At 44.8% G+C, this 22,111-nt stretch overlaps 1 protein-coding gene across 1 annotated transcript in view; it reads left to right on the forward strand.

The window, feature by feature from the left end:
* Positions 1-22,111, forward strand: part of CNNM2 (cyclin and CBS domain divalent metal cation transport mediator 2) — a 2,211,754-nt gene that overhangs the window by 886,075 nt on the left and 1,303,568 nt on the right. Inside the window, exon 3 of the mRNA XM_069611693.1 lies at positions 7,821-7,958. Within this exon, the coding sequence (XP_069467794.1) occupies positions 7,821-7,958 (138 nt within the window). The remainder of the gene's footprint in view (positions 1-7,820; positions 7,959-22,111) is intronic.

The following is a 22,111-nucleotide window of genomic DNA, read 5'->3' on the forward strand; positions in this document are numbered from 1 at the left end:
ATTCGGGAAAGGAATTGTATGAGCTGAGAAAAATATTTCTCTCTACTTGTTTAGTTATTTTTGTTGGAGGTACTAGCAGATTTAGATTCCGTGAGCGAGAGGGTACATGACTTTGAAAATGCTTTGGTTGTAAAGCATTCTTCCTCTGACACCAATGCAATTGGTTCAATGCAGCAGATGTCAGTAGCTTTCTGTGTAGTTTCAAAAGAACTCGGACAACAGAGTTTTGAAGCCTTAAAAATAGATACTTTGGAAGTTCTAAATACATGGATTTACCAAAATGAATCATAGATTACACAAAGGCATTTGTTTGATGGACTTTCTGATTTAAAACAAAATATAATAGTTTAAGGTGACACATTTTGCTGCAAGTTGCAACTACCGTATTGAGCTGTGTAACAAGGCAAACCTTCCTTTCAATTATGACACCTAGATTTCACACCTTTATTAAAAGCAATAGTGGAGCACCAAGAACATCCGGACAGAATGTAGGGTTCCAATCGATTTAATGGGGATGCATATGAGGCACTTTGTTTTGTTGGTGTTAAACTTTGTATCATTCCCTTAGAGAAGCATGGGTTGATGGCACTCCATCTAGATGTACTAAGATTTGAGTGTCATTGGCATACGTGTAAAAATGAATGCCAAAATTATTTAGCAGTTTGGTGAGGGGTTAGAAACAGCAATTAAAAAATCATGGGTGTGCTGGTAGTTCCTTGAGGGAATCGGTGAAGTGGAAGATTCATAGAATTCCGCAACCACAAACTATAATCTGCCTGATACATTTATGATCGAAGGGAGCACAGGACCAGAGGTGCCAAAACAAAGCCACCACAGAAGGATGGGTTGGCCAAATGCACCTAACCAACCTCATAACAGCAAAATGCTGCCACCTCTACACTCCTCCTTTTGTCATTCGTATCAGAACAGACTATAACTTCTAGGCTATATCAGGAGCAGAATGCAACCTTTTTTATTAAGTATTACTGCTTCCAAATGTTTTTTTCAGTTGTACAGTGGCTGCTGATTCAATAGTTTTTCTATGACTGGGAACTCTAGAGATGGGGAAAAGATTGGTGAGACCCAGAGGTTATCTCCTTTATTTTTTTGTTGGTGCTTTGACCAGGAGCAGAAGTCAGCGCCTTGGAGGGCTGGGCTCCTAGGGATCCGGTGGCTTGTGATAACCGCTTTTTGGAGCGCTTACTCCTCCTTATGCATTCTGCTCTGATGAAGGGACTGTTGAAGGACATTGTGAAGGGGATCCCCCTCCTCGGAGTACTACTCCCCTTCCTCCTGCGCCAGACCCTGCACCGGTGCATGCCCCTCAGGTTGTTCTGACCCCCCCTCTTCCTCTTGTACCACCAACTCCTGCCCCTCAACAGCCGTTGGACCGGTCTGCGGCTCCAGACCTGGGGCCGGGGGGACTCCGCCAGCACCTTTGTCCCAGGGCCCGGATTCCCCTCGGTCTGTAAAAAAGGGGGTGGGGGACGATGGCAACAACGATGACGCATAAGACGATGAACCCTCCGCATCTGTTAAAGCCTTTCATGACTGCCTTCAGGGCCTGGCAGAGTTCTTGACAGTCCCTCTCTTACAGTGGAAACCCACCAGGAGTCTGGTGTGCTGTCAGAGGTCTTGGTCAAATGCACCACCATCCGGTCAGCCATCCCCCTCAATAAGGATGTCCTGCAGGTGGCGTGGAAGGTCTGGGAGGAGCCCAGCGCCAACGCACAGATGAGCAAGAAGTTGGACAGCAGGTTTAGGCTGACGGACTGGGAGCCAATCCTCTTTGCCTCCCACCCGCAGCCCCATTCCTATGTGGTGGCTGCTGCCTCATTTTATTCTAAGCCATCGTCTTTGTCGTCTTCCTCCACAGGTGCTGCATCCAGGTGCCTCTCCAAGGAGAACAAATGCCTTAAGTCCTCAGGAAAGTGCTGTTACTCCATCTCAGGACTGCATCTGCGGCAAGCCAACGCAGACGCCCTCTTGGCTGCGGCTAGCCAGAAGCTTTGGCGGGAGCTTAGGGATTTTCTGCCCGACCTCCCTTCGGACAAGCAAGCCTCCTTCATGGCAGGTCTGGCAGATGCCTGGGCCATTGCACAGGACCTCATGGAGTCTTCGGTCTCCCACATCGACACAGCCAGCAGAGTGCTGTGCCTTCCGGTTGTGATGAGACGGATGGTGTGGATGCATACCACAACGTTTTTGTCTGACATACAGCAGCGGATCCTGACGACAAACGGACAAAGAAAACAACCTACACTCAGACCGCCAAGTCCTTTGCCATCCTAACAAAACCAGGTCGGAAATCCTTCCCTCAATCACAGGGTAGATCTGAGTTCAAACCCAACACTTCCTCCGGCTTCAAGGGGTTTTGAGACCATGGTACACAGAGGCCTGATAGGTTGCCCAGCGACAACAAGAGGAAGCGGCAGAGGACGTTGCATGGGTTTTTCTGCTCCCCCTCCTCTGCCCCCACCTCTCACGCCAAGAAGCAGTGCCATCAAGGTCCGGGAACACAGTTCACCTGTGAGGGGCCGTTTGGCTCTGTTCCAGGACACCTGCAAGCATCTCTTCAGTACCCCGTGGATCATCCATGTAGTCTCCACGGGCTTCAGTCTTTCTCTTCCTATGACTCGTCCATCCTCTGCTCCTCTTCGTCAGATCTGTCCCCAGCTCTTTTATGGGAGATCCTTTCGCTCTCTGAGATGCAGGCTATTGAACCGGTTCCTCTTGTAGACAGGGGGTTTGGTTACTATTGCAGGATGTTTGCGGTACCCAAGAACAACGGGGTTGGCCTGACGGTAGTCCTGGACCTGTCATTTCTAAATCTATCCTTACCGCTGGAAGACTTCAAGATGATTACTCGCACGCATGTAGCCGAGTCTCTGTGTGCAGGGGACTGGATGTGTTCCCTGTACCTCAAGGATGCGTACCTGCATGTACCCATATATCATCTGTATCTGAAGTTTCTGCCGTTCACGATTGTCGTACCACTTTCATTAAAAAAGTGCTGCCCTCCAGCCTGAATTCGGCCCCTTGTGTCTTCACGAAATTGATGAACGCAGTGACGGACCTTTTCCGCTTGGAGGCCCATCATCTATACCCTTGGATGACTGGCTGGTGAGGGCGGGATCACCCAAAGCGGTGGTGCACTCCTGCCAGAGACTGGCAGATATCCATCATCTGCTGGGGTTTTCCCTCATCCAGAGGAATTCACAGTTGTGGCCATCTCAGGAACTGTTCTTCCTTGGGGGTTGTTGGAACACTACCATTCAGTGGTTGTTTCCTACGCCTGAGAGGCTTCTGTTCCTCCACAACATGGTGGGGCACTTTCTGGCCAGCGCGACCACCTCAGCATGGTGGTTCCACACATTCTGGGCCTGATGGCCTCCTGCGTGGTCACAGTACAGCATGCTTGCCTCAGGATGAGGTGCCTCAAGCTCCACCTGGCGACCAATTGGGATCAAGAGACGGGGTCTCAGTTGGACAGGAGCCCTATACCACCCCTCCTTCTACCCAATCTTTGCTTGTGGCTGATGGACGCAATGTTTCAGGCGAGCCCCCTTCACCTGACCGGAGCCTACCCTTGTGGTGATGACTCCTCTCTTTCGGGCTGAGGGGCTACCTGGAGGGCTATGCGATTCATGCAGCATGGTCCAGGACGGAAGCCCTCCTACATATCAATCTGCTCAAGCTCAGGGCAGTGGGCATGGCACTCGAGGCATTTTTTTCCCTCCTCATGGACATGTCTGTTTTGGTCAGGACGTACAATTCTACTACAATGTTTTACCTGAACAAGCAGGATGGCAACCATTTGCCCCTGCTAATCTGTATGGAGGCGGTTGCGAATGGGCCCTGATGGCAGGGAATTGGATTCCGGCAGTCCACCTGCAGGGGGACAGCAATGCAGAAGCAGATCAGTTGAGTCGCTTGGGGTTCAACACCTACAAGTGGGAGTTGCACAATGACTCCTTGTTGCTCCTGTTCCAGTGGTGGGGGTTTGCAGGCCTGAACCGGTTTGCATCCCCTGAATGCCAAGTGCCTCCATTTTGCATCATGGGCATTCCGGGGGTCACTGGGAGATGCCTTCCAGATCTGTTGGCATGGCCGCAGGTATTGCGCGCTCCGCCCACCCCTCTGCTCCAGCAGTCCCTCTGCAGGTTCTGGGCTCCCGTAGGCTACAGCCTCATCCTGGTTTCCCCCCACTGGCCTTTGAGACCCTGGTTTTGGGATCTGCTGCAGTTGTGCTCCCAGGGTCCTTTCCATCTTCCGACCCCCAGAAGGGGCTTCTGATAAGGGTCTGCACCCTGTCATCTGGTATTACCGCCGGCAGTAATAGCGCCGAAAATCGGCAAAATTGCAGCAGATTTGCCCCCAGCTCAGAGCTGGGGGAAAATACGCCAAGCCAGTGATTTGGCGGACCCTTAAATGCGGCGGTAATAGAGTTACCACCGCATTTAAGGGTTATCGCCAAACTCGTGATGAGGCCCCAGGTCTTTAAGCCTGCCGACGAGGGAGGGGGATGGAGAACAACAATATGTACTGCTCCCTTACCTCCACAACTCTTCGGTGATACTCTTCAAATGCTATATTCAATTTAGCATTATCTAGTCGAGAAACACTTATTACAGGAATATAAATGTATTCAAGATGTTTCAACATAGTCAAAATAAATCCAAGTTAAGATATTCATACATACATACAACACTGACTTAAATACCAAAATTCATTCAGATACGATTGTGGTATATACAAACGTTACATATAAAAGACATTACATATAAAAACTGTTTGTGTCATAGGATTAGTACGTGATGTGATTATTTCTAAAACATCTGTTTTTTTTAAATTACAGTTCTTCTATTACTGTTTTAATGTATTTGATTTCGATAAAAAAAATGTGAAAGAACCTTATTGTCTACTTATTATACGTGGGACACCCCAATGGAACTGGAAGACAGCTTTCAAGTTGTCTTATTTGTCTACATGTGTTTCAGCCCTTTTGTCTGAATACGTTTGTTGAAATGTTTGACAGGTGTTTGCTGGGCTTTCTTCAGGACAGTAACAACTTCTTAAATATGCGACGGGATCGATGAACCCCACTGTTTTCAAATTGACACACACAACAATACAAAGAGTAGAGTAAACCTTAGTAAGACTGAGTTTCTGGAGTGAACAAAGTCATATTTTGTGAATTTTCTCTCTCTCGAGTAATCACCACTGACCTCCTTCTCGGAAAAGAGTGGAGGTGGGCACAGGGAACCAATTTCTTCTTTCTCTTAGTAAAATTAACCTGAGTGCGGAACAAATGGCTTAGATCTACTGCATTGTATTCCAACAAAGGTTATAGGGACTGCTTTATTTCGATCAACTTGTTCTCATTAACCTTAATAAAGGAGGCACTTCGTTAAGCTGCTTACCATAGCTTTTTCGGATATAATTGTGGTCTCAGTGAACGTTTGTTGGTCTCGCCATTATCCTTCTATAAATGTAGAGAATATCGTAAGTCATAAAAGTCTTCCTTTTATACTCCTATCACTGCAAGGAAAAAATAATTTCCCATGCAAATGGATTTATTCAATAAATGTGTAGGTCAACGAGTTTCAAGCCACCACGTATCTCATCACGTGTGCACCTGTTTGTTTTAAACTGTTCAATTAATGAAAAGAATGTGTGTATATAACATGGTTGCAGTGTTTCATTTAGAGCAGACGAGGGATCCTACTCCCATAGCATTAGTAACATCAACGCTAGATATGGTAATTCAGACAAAAACAGAAGCAATTCTTCTTACCTTCTACTTAGGAAAAAAGTATTCGAATTTTGATAACAAAAAGAAAGCAACGAACGTGAGATTATAAGATCTGACCCTGATCGAGGGAGACCCGTAGATCGAGCCCAATCCAGGGAGGCCAATTGTGAACAGTGTGTTTAAGGGGATACGAGCCTGACAGCGAAATCTATGTAAGAAATGTCTCTAACTGAATAGATATGCAAGCCCTCAATATAACGTTTGCAACCTTTCACCATTGCAAACAACTACTGTAACCACTTTCTTAAGATAATCGCCTAGATGCCTCTGGGCTTGGTGCGTTATACAAATGACAAATAAAATTAAAATAAAGAAGGACACCTATGGTGAACAGTAACCCGAAAGCTTGTGAATGTGAAAATCCTGATCAGAAAGAAACATTGGTACTTGTTTGTTACTCCAGGCCCTGTGCAATAAGATACTTTTATTGGGAAAGAGACTTTGGCACACAAGGCTCAGATACCTTTGTTTTGAACTGCATCGTTGTGGCAGAGAAGCCAGAGTGTGTGCGAAGCTCCAATGTGCCACCTTCTCCCGTGCTAAAAATGTGGGGAAGGGAAGCCAACTGCTCAACTATCCTGACATATTGTTTCTTTTTGTGTACATAGTTTTCCCACACCATTTGTATTTAGAAGTAAGGATTGTCAATAGGTTTATTAGTATATGCCCTTTTATTTTGACATAGAGTCCACTCTGACTGCGTTATTATTAGGATTAGATAGGCATTCAACCAACCCATTCAAGTTCAATAAACATCCTTGAACTGTGATCATTTTTCTCTGTCTTCACTGTTTGATACCATGTCTTCCTTACAGTAGTTAGACATATCTATCAATATGAGCTGGTCTTTTCTTGTTTTACAATTAAATTAGCTTACAGGGTGGAAACTGATTAAATGGAGTCTTCTTTTTTATCCATATGTTTTCTATGCAAATCAGTGTACAGTTTGTCTGTTTTCTTTAAATGTACAGATCCAGAAAAGGGCATTCCATGTTGTGAAACAATGTAAAAATAATCTGTGAATCTTGGTTGTTTAGCCATTTGTAGGATCTTTCCAATTTCTGTTTCTCTACTCCAGAGCATAGAAATATCCTCTATATATCTTTTCCACTTGGAGATGTTCTGATTTTATGGACTTAACGACCTATCTTCGATAAACCTATTTTCAAAATGTGCCATATATAAGTTGTCAATATCGGGTGCGAATGTTGTCCCATCTTGGTTCCTTTTTTTTTAATTCAATCCTGGAACCTTTATCCATTTACGTGTACTTCTTTCTTAAACCTTTCATTACACGGATGACCTCCTAAATCAAGGACTCGAAAGATATGATTAACATCAGAGAGGAAACAAAAATCCGAGTCTGACATTTTAGTCCCTTCTCTTGATGTGGAAGATAAGTGTATTGGAAATATCCCTTCACAGCAGGCCTTTACCACATGAGGTCCCTGCTAATTTTGTTTAGGAGTGTGCACTAACTGAAAGCTTTCTTTCTGTTTAAAAATCAGTTTTAACAATTGGAAAATCGACCAATATGGGGCCAACATTCTGCCCCAATATTGGCAACGTACTTTGAAACTGGGAAAAGTGGATGATTTGGACCCACAAGTATTGTCTGCATATTTCGTATGTCTTGGGTGACTGTTCTGGTTAAAAGATTAACTTGTGCACAGAACTCCAGTAGATGTTTTTTGAGTAAACTAACTTACAGTTGTTTTAACAGAATGGTTTGTTGGTAGACAAGGGTACATTTCTGATTTGGGGGAAGCTTGTGCATGTGTGATTGGGGGAGAAGCTTTTACCTCTCACTATTTTTTCATAGTGAATATTTTAGCTCCGTAAATGTTGTGACTCACGACTAAAACTATCCTGTGAGCCACAAATCATTTGGGTAAATATATTAAGAGTGTTTGTCTTGCGAAATCGGAAACTTTGTATTTTCCCAATGCCTGGTTGCTGTAACATTTGCTTCTGCAACTCTTAATTATAATACCGTTCCTCACAGCTGACAACAGGACGAAAAAGAAAGTGATGCACCGAGAGAGGAAGCAGGATTTCTCTGCCTTCAAGCAAGTAGACAGTGAGATGAAAGTTAAAATATCACCACAGCTGCTACTTGCAATGCATCGTTTCCTAGCAACAGGCAAGTGCTGGCTTCTCACAGTTTGACATCACAAACACTATTTTCTTACCAGAGATGGTTATGGGATGACTGTAAAGTATAAGAAAGTCTACATTTGTATCAAGTCTTTATTTGTATCTTTCACTTATAGCATATCTTCCATTTGCGTGTGCAAGACAATCATCAGAAAATGTGACTTGGCAATGCCAGTTTTTGATTTGGACTGACTTGAAGATGAATGATGAATGAAGATGAATGATTGAGGGAACTGTATGATGGTCTGCAGAACTAGTTTTAATGGGCATTGGCAAAACCACATTTTCTAGCTTTTGAAGTGAATTAGTCCGGAATTGTTATGATATGGCAGGGTTCTCATATCATATTGCATATGCTATCAAGCATGCTCAGATAATTGCATTATATAGCAGTTACTAAAATCTTGTACGCGGTAGAACCATCAACTGCAAGGTGCACGCCCCATATGCTGGGCATTTCCATCAAAGGTTCAGGTACCCATACCATATGTCAGGAAGTTTCACCTAATGCATTGTTACTCCTGGTAGGTATTTCACCAAATGACAGGTGCTCACATCATATTGGAGGTGGATTTCTATCTCATGCCAGGTTTTAATTATAAACAGAGGCCAACCATGGACATCAAATTCCAAGTACTTCCAGTATACGCCAGCTTTTGCAATGACATGGCAAGTACTTACCTGACGTGTAACATAGCACTTTCAAATGTTGTGCTGGATATTGTTGTAAAATCTCAGTCAAATGAAATTCCAGGAATTAACACAAAAGGGTACAGGTGTGATCATAAAGGGCAAAACCACCAAACACTAGGTCTAATGTATCATATGGCAGCTATTGCAATCCAATGTTAGGAAATCTTATCATATGACCGGTACTTCTAGCAAATGCTAGATACACTCATCCTAAGACATATATTCCATCAAATGCCAGGTACAGCCATTGTAGGCCAGTATTGTCATGAAATACCATGCACACAAGTCAAATGTTCGGTTTGTTTTCATCATGCCAGGGACTCTCATGATATGGCTGGTGTTGCTTTGACATGCAATGCGCTTGTATCATTTGCAAAGTATCGATAGTAAAGGCTAGGCACATCCATCATATTGCAAATGCTGCCATCAAATGCCTGGAACTCTGATTCATATTTGTTTTTTTTGTAGATTTTTGTAAAGCAAAACATGACCTTTTGTGGTTGCTTAAGTATGTGCTGTGATGCTGTTGCTTCTCAGGGCCTGTATTATTTTGTCCCCTTTTCTCACATACTCTGAATAAGTGACCAGATCTTTCTGTAGTTAGTTTGATTCAGTTTGGCGATTAGTGATGTAGCTTTTTGAATTCCTGGTATCCAATCAAATGCCTGGTACTTGAATTATAAACCTTAGCGTTTCAAACTTGTGAATTCTGTATGTTTTATTAAAGTTTTGATAGGCATATATTATTTGTTTGCGCTTTTCTAAATGCTCATAACATTCACAGAAAAGAACTTGCACATACAGATGATGCTGGTAAATTATATAGATGGGTGTTTCCAATTGTTGAATATCAATATGTGTTTTGGAAAGGGGACTGATTGGCATAGAGTCAAAGTACATTGCAAGCTTTGCCATGGTTCATATACAACAGAGCCAACACATGTTTGCACTTGATGCACACCTTTATGTTGCTCAAACTTGATATTTAATATGTAAACAGCAAATGTATTTCAAAGTATGTGGCTTAAATCTTAGAAGTTAACTCCGAAGTAAAATCACTGTAGTAGTTTCTCTTTCAAATTAAATTCAAATGTGAATTTACAAAAGGAAAGAGAAGGAATCTCATTTAGAGCAATCTTTATATACAAAGCTGAATGTATGCATCTGTGTGAATGTTTGTCCGGCTATACAAATCCACACTGTTGAACCCATCGCTACCAAATTTTGCATGGATTCCTCATTTATCTGGTGAAAGATTGTAGTCTGTTTGGATGCAAAGAATGTACTCCGTAGACAGCCTCATATACTGATGCTCACCCTGATTCACTACAGTAGGTACTAGAAGGCAACATTTGGAAAAGTGTCTGAAGCAAAATGTTCGATATGTTGGTTATTCCTTTAAAATGTATTACTCAGTCAACATTTTTATTTTGATACAAAATCCATCAAACACATAGTTACAAGACAGAAAATAGGTAAAAACCCTTCCCCGGAATGTGCCTCATAAAATACAATCAAAATACATTATAATACAATCTACATTACTAAACAGTAGTCAAAGTCTAAAATCCTATGCTAGAAATGTAAAACCAAAAAGAATAAATAAAAATACAATTTTTATAAAAATGAGTGTTTGCAGCTACAATACCAGCCATACAACAAAGAGAGAAGGAAAAGGTCATAGCCTCAGCACTGGACATAGCATTATCTCTAAACAGATACACAATGTTCTGAGCATACATATTCATTCACTTAGAGGCCCCTTCCTGTGGTACATCACTCTCTTTAGAAAAAGTAAACCACACACTGTCAAAACAGAGTCCGCACTCAAAAGAAGCAACATTGCAGGTCTGTAGGAGCGGAATTAGCTTCGCTCAAGACCGGCAGTATTGTTGCCCGTCTTATCCCTCTATAACTGGGGCAAAACAACAACGGATGAACCAGGTCCTCTTTTATGTGGCCACACACCGGGCATCCCACCAAGTCGGGATTGCCTCTCCACTTCACTGTGGTTCCCCTCAAAAGGAGGCAATTAAATCTTGCATGGGTGATTAGCCAGCAGTCTTTCTTTGTCGGACCCCATATTAAGTAGGGCTGTATCTCATTTGCCCTGCTAATCACAGCATGTTCTTTGTCAGAGTTTGTAACATGTTCCATAAATGACCTTTTCATAGAAAATACTTCCCCCCAAAATACAAGTATAGCCCCTCAACTCTGACTTGTTCAAAAGTGCATCTGGGGGAGAAATGACCATGATATTTCCCTCAGAGTGTTTTGTCGATCTAGTCAAGCCACAGGATTTTTCTCCACCCATCCTCCAGCATTATGGACCTAATTATGAAATGACAAAGGAAGCACGTTTATTTGCCCAGATACGGAGCCAAAATAGTACCCTACTGTATACAGTTCGAAAGTGTTTATTAAAGCATTTTTAAAGGAAATCAAAAAATAATTTTATATTTCCTTTTATCACGTCACTCCAAACATGGTAAATTGCAAGGTTACAGTTTACTAAGGTTCATTCACGAGAAGAGAGCACAATCAGTCAATCTTTCTTCGACATTTCTCAAATGTGCTGAAGCCATTGAGCGAAAATCAATATCTAGGGCTTCTGAAACACAACAACAAACAGCAGCACGACTTGCCGACCAGAGGACAAGAGCAACTTTCTCCAAGGCAAATGAGATGCCAGAACAAACTGAAGCAAGACTTGATGACATGAGTTCAAGAGCAACTTCCTCCAGGCACATGAGACACCACTCGATTAGGACACAGGCAACCCCGGGTACCCCAGCTAGTGTGTAATATTTTCCCTATTTTCTTTATTGTGATATTGGTTACCAAAGCAACCTTACACAAAAAAAGTACATATCAAAAAGATAAACAGATTAAGAAAATGTAAACGCTCCTCACTGTATAAAAACAGAATCACATAATAAAAATTGCTACAGAGATAGAATAAGTGATACATTAACACCCCACATTATTCAGTTGGAACATTTTGTTTGAAACATCTTGCTCTACTCTCCTGAAAATATGGACAAGCAGTAACCCAGTGTTTCAGGGTTTCCTGGTCAACTGTACTATCTCAGAACCTACAATAGATTTGATCAAATTGAGCCTGTTGGCCTTTCCAATGAAGAATGCTTTCTTTCAAATTAAATCGGTTGAGGCGAAAAACGTAGGTAAACATCACAGACTTTGTCGCAAGGTAGCCACTGCAGATACCTGGGGATGCATTCTATTTTATGGGTGAATTTGGCATGTTCGGTATACGTGGAGTATAAGTAGATTGGGTAGAAACTCTGGATGCAATCTAGCTTGTATAATTTTGCCTTTACATAACCTGGTCATTGAACTAATTCCTTTTCCGTGCAGCCAATATGAATAAGGATGTCCTGCATTCTTTTGAACAAAACAATGAACAGAAAATACTGTAGATCCTTTAGTAATACAGAGCAGATCCATGTAAAGGCTATTAGGTGGCGGGAGCAGAATCTTAGAATAGGTAGCCAACACGCGCCAGGTATAGCACGCCTTGAGCGAGATAAGGCAGAATTCGAGCCTAATAATGCAATTTGGAATAGCAGTAAAAAGATCGATTAACCTGTTTCCACAGTTTAACTTGCACAACATTTAAGTAGTTACCCATGTCCAGTAGGCTAAAATCAAGTCCATTCAAAAGCACAGGTTGTACCTTAGCCAAATAAAAACGCTTAATCGCCAAAACAGAACATGTACACACCTTTCTGTAGAGGCATTTCTTTTAGGAGGTCAAGGAGGAAAGCTTGGTCTGTACGCCTTGCTTCCATATAACATCTGAAGACTGACTGCTCAAATTGTACCCCAAATATCTAAGGGAGTCCACGTGTTCGAGTCTCTCCCCAGCTAGACTCCAAGAACCGTGTTTCGCAACTTTCCATCCCTTGGAAAAGATGACAATTTTGGGTTTACCCCCATTGTGGGATAGATTATTGGAGATACAATATTGGGCAAAAACTTTGAGCTTAAGTTGAAGGCCCCTGGGTGTTCTATCGAAGAGAATAAAATCATCTGCAAAGGCTAGCCAATCCAATCTGAGATTGTCTAGTTTTGCAGATGTCATGATCTTATCCTTCCACAAATCCTCCACATCCTGTGCATAAAGATTAAAGAGGACAGGGACAACTGTACAGCCCTGCTTCAAACCCACCCAAGTCCTGATGCAAGAAGACATAGATCCCTCCCGCGTGAGGCGCACACTCAATGTGGTGTTAGTGTGAAGCAATGGCAAAAGCTGGACCAACTTTTTATGTACATTCCAACTTACACGTTTATTCTACAATTGTGATCTCAACAGGCACTGGATAAATCCAAGGAGGCCATATAGACCTCCCCCACATCCTTAGTGTGTACATTGGAAAGGAGATGCACAGAAATAGTGGCATTTAATGGAATGCCCATGTTTTTTCTGAACCTAACCTGGAATTTTGAGAACACTGTTGCCCAATATGGGGATCGAAGCCCCTCAAGAGTATAATTGGGAAGACCTCACAGGTGGCATCAATGAGGGCAATCGGTCTATAATTAGATGGTACATAAATACTTCATCAAAGAGCAGCTTTAAAAGGGTTGCCCACGGAGAAGGAGAACTTTTGAGAACTAAAGGCGGGATGCCATCAGGGCCACGTGCCACCGATGGTTTGAGCCTTTCAATTGCCGAAACGATGTCAGACATTTCCCACGGCACGCCCCCAGCTCCATCGGTCCAAGATTATGTTCAGTACAGGAAACCATATGCTGTGGAAGCAAATCTTTAGCCTCAAAGAATGCAACCCAAGTGGATTTAGGGATAACGGAGCCCATAGCCGACACATGCCCCCCACAGGCAGAATTAAGGTTGCCCCAAAAAGTAGCTTCCTTGTCCACACAGAAGCTATCCAAAATGAACAGATTATCTCGTTCAAATGACTAAAAAGTCAGAGATTTGATCAGATTTTTATGAGTCTGCACAACTTTCTTCCTAGCTGTTGGTACTCCAGACTATTAAGGTCGAGTTTCTTGAGCCTGCGGAGGGCTTGCCGTTTGGTCCTCTTTGAAGCCATAATCCTATGATCAAAGGTATGGTGCGTTCTCCCAACAGTGGAAGTCACCTGGGTAAGCGCCAAATCTTCCAAACTTTCATAAACAATACAGTGGATGAAATTAACCCGCTCAATAGGAGACCCACATAAGAAAGCCCCTTTGCTCATTTCAGCAAACATCTTGGCAACGTTTTTGGTAAACTTGGAAACTGGCTTGTAATTCCATTTAACTGTTAGTCTGGCAGTTGCAGGCACAATGAGGGCCAGATCCACTCTAACATCGTGCAAGGAAAAAGGGGCGGCCAACCAAAATGTCAACTACAAATTATTTCCCACCCTGTGATTCACACGGTGCAAGGAACCACATCTCACTCCCACGTCGGTAGTAACCTAGACATAGTCAATCCTTGATCTAGAGTTCCCCCTATGCCAAGTATAAGCCAATACCCCAGTCGACAAATCCTCCAGTTGAAACGTACCCCTTTCGGTCAAAAACAAATGCAGTCCTACACCTCTCCACCTGCAAATGAGCACCGATGTTGGAGTAATTCGACAACGCACTCTCGGCACAATTGGAATTAAAGTCCCCAGTTATGATGATATAGGCCCCCATTCTCGTTGGCATACCAGTCCTCGAGTAATGACCTCAAATTTAGGAGTATGTACTCCTGAGACACATTAACCAGGATCCAATACAAGTTCACCACATGGTATGTCCCCAGGTCTCCACTGTGCCTAATCTTGACCGCAAGCAGCCATTCTGATAAAAAAAAAAAAACAACTGACAGTAGTCTTAAATTGAGGTCAACGGCCACTAGCAACCCTAACCTCGGATGTCCCAAACCAGGACAAACAGCAGGTCTAGTGAAGGTCTGATAACCCTCTAAATCAAAATGTACAGTGGATATAGTTTCCTGCAGAAGTATAATTTTTGGGCCATCTAGAAGCCGAATTTTTGGCCAAAATTTATGAAGATTAATCGAACCACACACATTCCAAGACATCAAATGATGATGCTAGGAGTGCCCCAGACCGTATCAAATTAAATCAAACATTTTCAGGGCCGGATCCACCCAAGACCAATCATTGGCTGTCTGCAGGAATTTGGAGAGAAGAACCTCTGGTTCCACACCCCCATTTGGCCCTGTTAAGTCCTGGGACCCCAGCAAGAGTCCTGCACCCATTCCTGATGGAACATACTCCAGAAAAGGCTTAACCTCATCACCCGCATTTAGAGGATGTAGGTCATAGCCAAGTGACAATAAGTTATCCCTGTGCTCCCATACCATATTAGACACAATGGGTGAATGCAAACGGCTCACCATACATAAACTGTTAAGCAAGGGCAAAGTAATCCAATCGATATCTTCCGTGATGATAGATCTTAACTGAGGGATCTTTATAAAAAAAAGTCCCAAGATGTGCGATCTATTCAGGGACGTCAATCCATCAAATGTTTTCCCCACAGTCCCTCCCACCAGTGTACCACAGATTTCTTCCCTCTTCTGGCCCTCCTCTTCAGTCCCACCATTCCCCACTCCTATCCTGACCGCTGTAGTTGCAGAGTGATCACCTACTAAATTGCCTCCAGTAGTCTCACCCAAGCCCTTACTAGGCGGCTTTGGAATTGGACCACCTGTGCCGTAGACACCATATCACCGCTCACACTTAAGAAAGCAAAGAAATCTAAGCACTCGAACGCCTGGTTCACCCAAGATCTTATAGAATTACGTTCCTCAAAAAGGCGCATGCTTGCAGCCTGGAGAAAAAACCCTAACGATAAAACTAAAACAGCTTTCAAAAACTGTTCTAAACAGTACACAACAGCCATCACTCAGGCTAAAGCTGCATCCTTCAACTCTACGACCAACGATGCCAAATCTGGAACCAAAGAGATCTTTGCAATCTTCAGGGAACTTGAGACTCCTACCACCCCTCCTTCAACCATCATCAAGGATGAGTCCTGGTGCAACACTATTCAAACCGCTATGCTACACAAGCTTGACACGCTGCACGCTAAAATTATAGCGCACCAAAAAGCTTTAATATCCATCCTAGAAACACAAAACCCCCCCCCCCCCACCCTCCACACCCACCGCAGCCGAGGAATTACCCACCTTTGACTTCTCTGACCTGACGGAAGCAGAAGTTATAGACCTTATCAAATCCATTAAGCCTTCTAACTGCAAAGGGGATGCCTGCCCGGCACACATCATTAAAGAATGTGGCCACTCCCCGGCTCCCCTCATCACTGCCTTCATCAATTCATCCTTCCACTCAGCCCAGGTACCTACCTCACTGAAGGAGGCCTGGGTTCGCCCACTCCTAAAGAAAACTTCCCTTGACCCAATGGTCCCAGGGAACTACAGACCAATCACTACTGTTCCCTTCCTGCTAAGGATTCTTGATAAAGCAGCTTACCTGCAAGTTCAAAAATTCCTGGAAGAAAACCAGCTCCTATGGTTACGCCAATCAGGCTTCAGACCACGGCAATGCACGGCACAGAAACTGCCCTACTGGATCTCAAAAATCAAATCGATGACTTAAGAGATGCCAGCAGGCCTGCTCTACTTCTCTTGTTAGACCTGTCGGCCGCATTCGGTCTGGTAGATCATAAGACCCTATGTCATCATCTGTCCTCCACTGCCAACTTCTCCCCAAAAGCCTGCAAATGGATATCATTGGTGTCGGAAGGATAGACTGCCTCCTTATCCCCTATTTTGAGTAGCCTGATGTGGTTGACTTTTAAGTGAAGCTAGGATAGTTTAGTGATCATTCTCTTCCCCTAGCTGTGAGTAGTACACCATATGTTTCTTGGGATTACTCCTCACTACAGTTCTTGAGTCCTCTCTTCCGTTTGGTTCAGCAGGTAGTGAATGCTGGATGAGCTTGAGCAATAGGATGGCACGAATCTGTACCCAGCCTCCATATTGTTGCACTGCGCCACATCTGAATGCCAATCTGCTATTTTGGGGTACGCCGGGCCATTCCTCCTCTTGGCAAGCAATAGGAGTAGCCCTGCTAATCGCCTTCTGCCCTTCGGGATACGGTTGGTGTATCCTACTACTGCTTTTATTGGGTTTGGGTCTAGTCTCGCACCAATAATTTCTCCTACATCGTTACATACTGCTTCCAAATAAGGTTGTACCGCTGGGCACCACCATGCCATGTGCATAAAATCTGCCCTTGGTTCGTTGCATCTCCTACAGCTGGTGGGCGCCTCTGGGAAGTAGTTGTGAATTTGGGTGGGGGTAGAATAGAATTGATGTAGGTATTTCCAATGGATTTGTTTGTATCTGGCATTTATTGCTACCTTCCTAGTTCCATTGCAACAATACCTCCATTCTGCACCATTTATCTCATGTCCCAGGGATAGTTCCCACTTTTCTCTAGGGGACAAACTCTGCGGCCTAGAGCCCAGGCTGATGGCGTAAATGACCGAAACTACCCTCCTGGGCTGCCCCCCTAAGATTGTCCTATCGAGTATTGGAGCCACCGCTGGTTGTTCCGGAAAAGTCGGAAATAACTGGTGAAGCGCTGTTTTCAGCCTGTAATATAGAAACCTTTCCAGGGGGTTAAGGTTCCCCTTGGCCTTCAACTCGTCTAGGTTTATGAATCTTCCCTGGGGAAATGGATAGCTGTGCACTGCCAATTTCCGCAGGAAATTGACAAAGCCCCTTTTTGAGGTTAGTGGTGTTAGGGAGAATTCTCTGTTAAGGCTAATTTCCCAAACCTAGTGAGTCCCCCAGCAGCTTTGCTGGATTTTTGGGGTTTATTGTTTTCTCCTGCTAAGAATGAGACTTTTTCTCCCACTCTTAGACATGATTTGATATGTCCTTTGACTTTGTAATGTGTTTTATGGGCTCTGGGATCTTTTACTCCATAGGGTTTCATGTGTTTTTGGTAAGTGTGTTACACAGCACCCTCAGTGCAGTAACACAGGGGTGTCATAGTGACCCCCAAACATAGACTCCATACCCTGGGGCTGATTACTGTCTCCCAGGGCATGTAAAGTCACCATTGACTTTACTAGTCTTAAATTGTGAACAGAACCAGTACAAACCATCATATGGTGGAAGTACTGGTAGGGGTAATTAGATTGCCCCGGGGTCTGTTTTTCGAGGGGGCACTGTGCAGTCCCCCCTTGTCGAGTTTCTGGCTGGTGGCAGTGGTTACCACGCGAAATATTCCACCGGAATATTTCCTATGCGATTTTCCATTCATTTTAAACGCACCACTTTTTTTGGTGCAATGTTAAAGATACCGCCGGGTTATTTTTTTAATATTTATTCCCCGGTTGGGTCTTTTTGCCAGGGCTCGGTTTTAAAATGGTGTTTGTGTTCGCCTCTGTAACTCCAACCCAAGTCGAGCCCTTTGTTCCACTTTTTGGCGGGCTTCTCCACAGAAGCCTCCAAAAGTGGTGCCACTCTGTCTGTGTCTACAGGATGTGTGGGGGGGGGGGGTTTAGGCACCCTGGACTGAGTTGCCTCGGCAACTCAAGTCGCCCTCTTGTGTGATTGGCCCAGTGGTGGGCCGCCAGGCTCACTACTTAGCATGTTTGAGTGACAGCTAGGACTGATGAATGGGAGTTTTCTGCATAAAAGCAGGGCTTTGGGGACTGGAACTTCAGAAGTCACCACAGGACCAAAGAATCCGAAGAGGGAGAAGCTGAGCCGACCTGCAACGACGACACCACCGGTGGAGCCCTGCTGAACCGTCTCGCCACTTCCCAATGACATGGGATCTTCATCCCGGAGAGTCTTCTTCCTCTGAACTGGTGGGGATAACCAGTTCGCCCTCCTTTTCGCCTTCCTGGATCGTCTCCTGGTCCAATCGCCCGTGCCAAACACCCCGGCGGCCGGATAGCCACACTTCACCACTACCGCGAATAAAAGGGTAGTACCTTTTAACCGGGAAACTCTCCGGCTTGTTTCTTCCCTGGCAGTGCAACGACCTCCAGCTTTCCTCCACGTCGAGATCTTCTCTTCCCCTGGACGAAGCACTGACTTGCAACCGCTGCCAGGAACAAATGCCCCCGCTGGAGCTTTCTCACCATTTCAGGTACTGTGTCCCTCCTGGTCTCCCTTGCAACAGACTGTTCAAGGTGTCCCGTAAATCCTTGACTTTCTATCCTGGGGTGACTTGGGACCTGCTAACTAACTTTTTCTGAACTGACCCCACCCTTTTTGAACTATCTGCAAAGACTCCTTAAAGTACTATTCAATTGTGTGATCTTGGACACATTCCGTCTTGCTCTCTCCAAGAGTGGGCCTGGCCTATGACTTTCTTGCTCCTCAGTAGACTCTGCCTCTCCTGACTTGCTCTGGTTCTCCTCAAAGTGTTGGTATTGTGTATCTCCCTAATTCTGCCTTTTTCCCTCCCTTTTTAACTAACTTATTGGAGTGCCATCTTAGGTTAAGCGCTCACCTCTGTCTGTAAATAAGTGGTGTTTTAACTAAGACTTCTTCAATAAGTAATCAGGGATGTATATATATTAATAGTGACTGTGTTTGAACTTGCTTGCCATATTAGTGTTGGTGTATTTTACAAAGTGTGTTTTTAAATAAATAATGATATACTTTTATACCCAAGCTCTGGTCAGTGTTTGCTTGTGCTACTGTATCTTTGTACCTATCTTGTATACTCTATATACTGTCTAATTCTACTTGAGAGAAGTCTGGCTGCTCAGCCACAGCTACCAGGTAAATCTGGGTGGTACAGACTGCTACAAATTGGGTTTACTGCCAACACCTGTAGCCTTAAGCCTTTTGCAGTGGTCCCTAAGGGAACTGCACAGGTTTCTGCCTAACATTAGTCGGAAAAGCGCTGTTTTCAGCCTGTAATATAGAACCCTTTCCAGGGGGTTAAGGTTCCCCTTGGCCTTCAACTCGTCTAGTTTTATGAATCTTCCCTGGGGAAATAAATAGCTGTGCACTGCCAATTTCCGCAGGAGATTGACAAAGCCCCTTTTTGAGGTTAGTGGTATACCCGGGATAAACAGGACCGGCTGTGCTGGGGAGTAGTGGACCTCTGTCCTTGGCCTATGCGCTATACGTGTCCACGCTGCGCATGCAAGTTCCACCATGTTCCCTGCTCTGTTCCCTCTTGCGGGTGCGGTGAGAATACTGGATCGTAGTAAGAATGGTGCCGCTAGTGCCCTCTCCACCTCTACGCGCCTCCTCTCTCTCAGATCTCCAAACCAATAAAGGGCAAACCCGGCCTGCACCACATTATAATACGTTTCCAAGTCTGGTACAGCCAGCCCCCTCCTCCCCTGCTTTATTGGTTCAATTAATTTATCCCACGGTACTCTTGGCTGTTTACCGGGCCAGATGAACTGAGTGATTAATGATTTTGCCTCCCGGAAATAATATGCGGGGCCTGCTATAGGTACATTGAGAAACACATAGCAGCACCATCTTGATCATGGAGATCCTGCCGTATAGATTAAGCGGTGAGCACTTCCACCTGATGACCGCCTCTCTGGCTTGGTTTAGTGCCCTTTGATAGTTACTTTTGAATATTGTGTTCGCATCCCATGCTACAGTGACCCAGAGATATCGAGTTTCTACGGTATGCCATTGAAACCCCCACTTGTCTGCATACTGTAATACACTTTCTGTTAACGGAAAAAGGACTGATTTTGACACACTGATTACGAGACCCGAAAAGAGCCCAAATTTGATGACATCCTCCATGATGGGGTCTAGATTCTTCTCAGGGCCCCTTATTAACAACCCCATGTCGTCCGCATATAGAGAAATAACCTTATGTTTGAAGAGTTGGATTCCCCTCTGTATGTGGGTCTCCCTAACACTCTCAGGCAGTGGCTCAATCACCGGGGCAAATAGCAGCGGGGAGGGGGGGCAGCCTTGTCTCGTACCCCTGCCCAGAGTGATCCCTGTACCCGTACTCTGGCGATAGTATATTCATATAGCAGCGATACCATGGAAATGTATTGCTCTACCAACCACATTCTGCGCAAGATTGTAAACAAAAAGGGCCATTCCACCAAGTCAAACGCCTTGGTGGTGTCGAGGAGCGCTCCGACTACATGGTCGTTCCGGTCAGCTGCTGAAATCAGTCCAAACATTCCCTGTATCCCGAAGGATGTCCAGCCTCGCAGCTTTTTTCAGTAGTGTGACTGGCTTCTGCCCTTCCCTGTACTGCCTCACGGCTGCTCCCCATCCCAGTATTTTCTCCCCCTACCTGATAGTTCCATGTTCAATAGCACTGGTGCGTGATCTGAAAGTGCGCGGGCTAAAATGGTGACCTCTGTGTTGACCCCCATTAGTGCCTGAGAGATCAGAAAGAAGTCCAGGCGTGATGGTGTGTCGTGGACCGATGAATGAAAGGTGTACTATCGTTCCCCCTGATTCTTGAGTCTCCACACATCTTCCAATTCCCACATCTGACTCATTCCTCTTAGTTCACTGTGTCCTTTAGTCGGGGGGTCAGATTGGGCCTGATGTGCGATCCAGCACTCGGTCCCTCACCTCATTAAAATCGCCAGCTCAGATTATGTCCCCGGGTGGGGTCCCCCCCCCCCAAAAGTGACAGTTAAGCCATTCCAGGGTTGTAACTGTGTCCTGATTAGGCCCATAATAATAAACTAGACTATACAAGCAGCCCTGTATCATGCCCCTTACTATCAGACCCCTTCCTATGAATGAGAGCCCACCCTCCTCGCGTAGGATGAGTAAGAAGAGTAATATTGGTGGCAGCCCCAGGTTTTGCCTAAGTTCGATTCAGTTTCTGGTGTGAGGTGCAGCTCCTGCAGGAACGCAATCCCCACTTGGTGACGCTGCAGATAGAGGAGGACCTATTGGCATTTCGATTGGGCAATTCAGCCCTCGCACATTCCACGTGAGGCATCTAATCGACCCCACCATAATTCGGGTTATTGCACTCCTGTTTCCAAGCCCTTTGTATGTACCCGGGAGTGCCCCGGACCATAGTCCGGAGTCCTTCCCGTTGCATGACCCATGCCTTTCTATCATTTGTGATGCTTCCTCGCTATGTGTACCTTCCCCGTTACCTTCCACCTCCCCCACCGACAACCCTAACCTGTCAGTAACATACATTCCCTCCCCCTCCCTCGGCTGGCTTCCCCAACCTGTCAGCATTTGGGTCTGTTAACCTTGCTTCCGCTTGAGCGGCATCCAGTGGCCCGACCGTGTCTCTGCACTTACTACAATGAGGTCCGTTCGTGGCCCCTTAGTTTCTTTAACTGTTTTTCATTGATTTCTAGTCCCTGAGGGTTGTACTTATCTCAGCGTGGCCTCACCCATTGTTCCCCCCGGGTCTTGGATTCCGGGGTAGGCCTTCAAGGAATTAATTGACTTGAGCTGGGTTGGTAAAGAACAGTGTGGGCCTTTCGTGT

This window comes from Ambystoma mexicanum, chromosome 8 (genome assembly GCF_040938575.1).
Source record: "Ambystoma mexicanum isolate Mex_15411 chromosome 8, UKY_AmexF1_1, whole genome shotgun sequence".
Taxonomy (NCBI): domain Eukaryota; kingdom Metazoa; phylum Chordata; class Amphibia; order Caudata; family Ambystomatidae; genus Ambystoma; species Ambystoma mexicanum.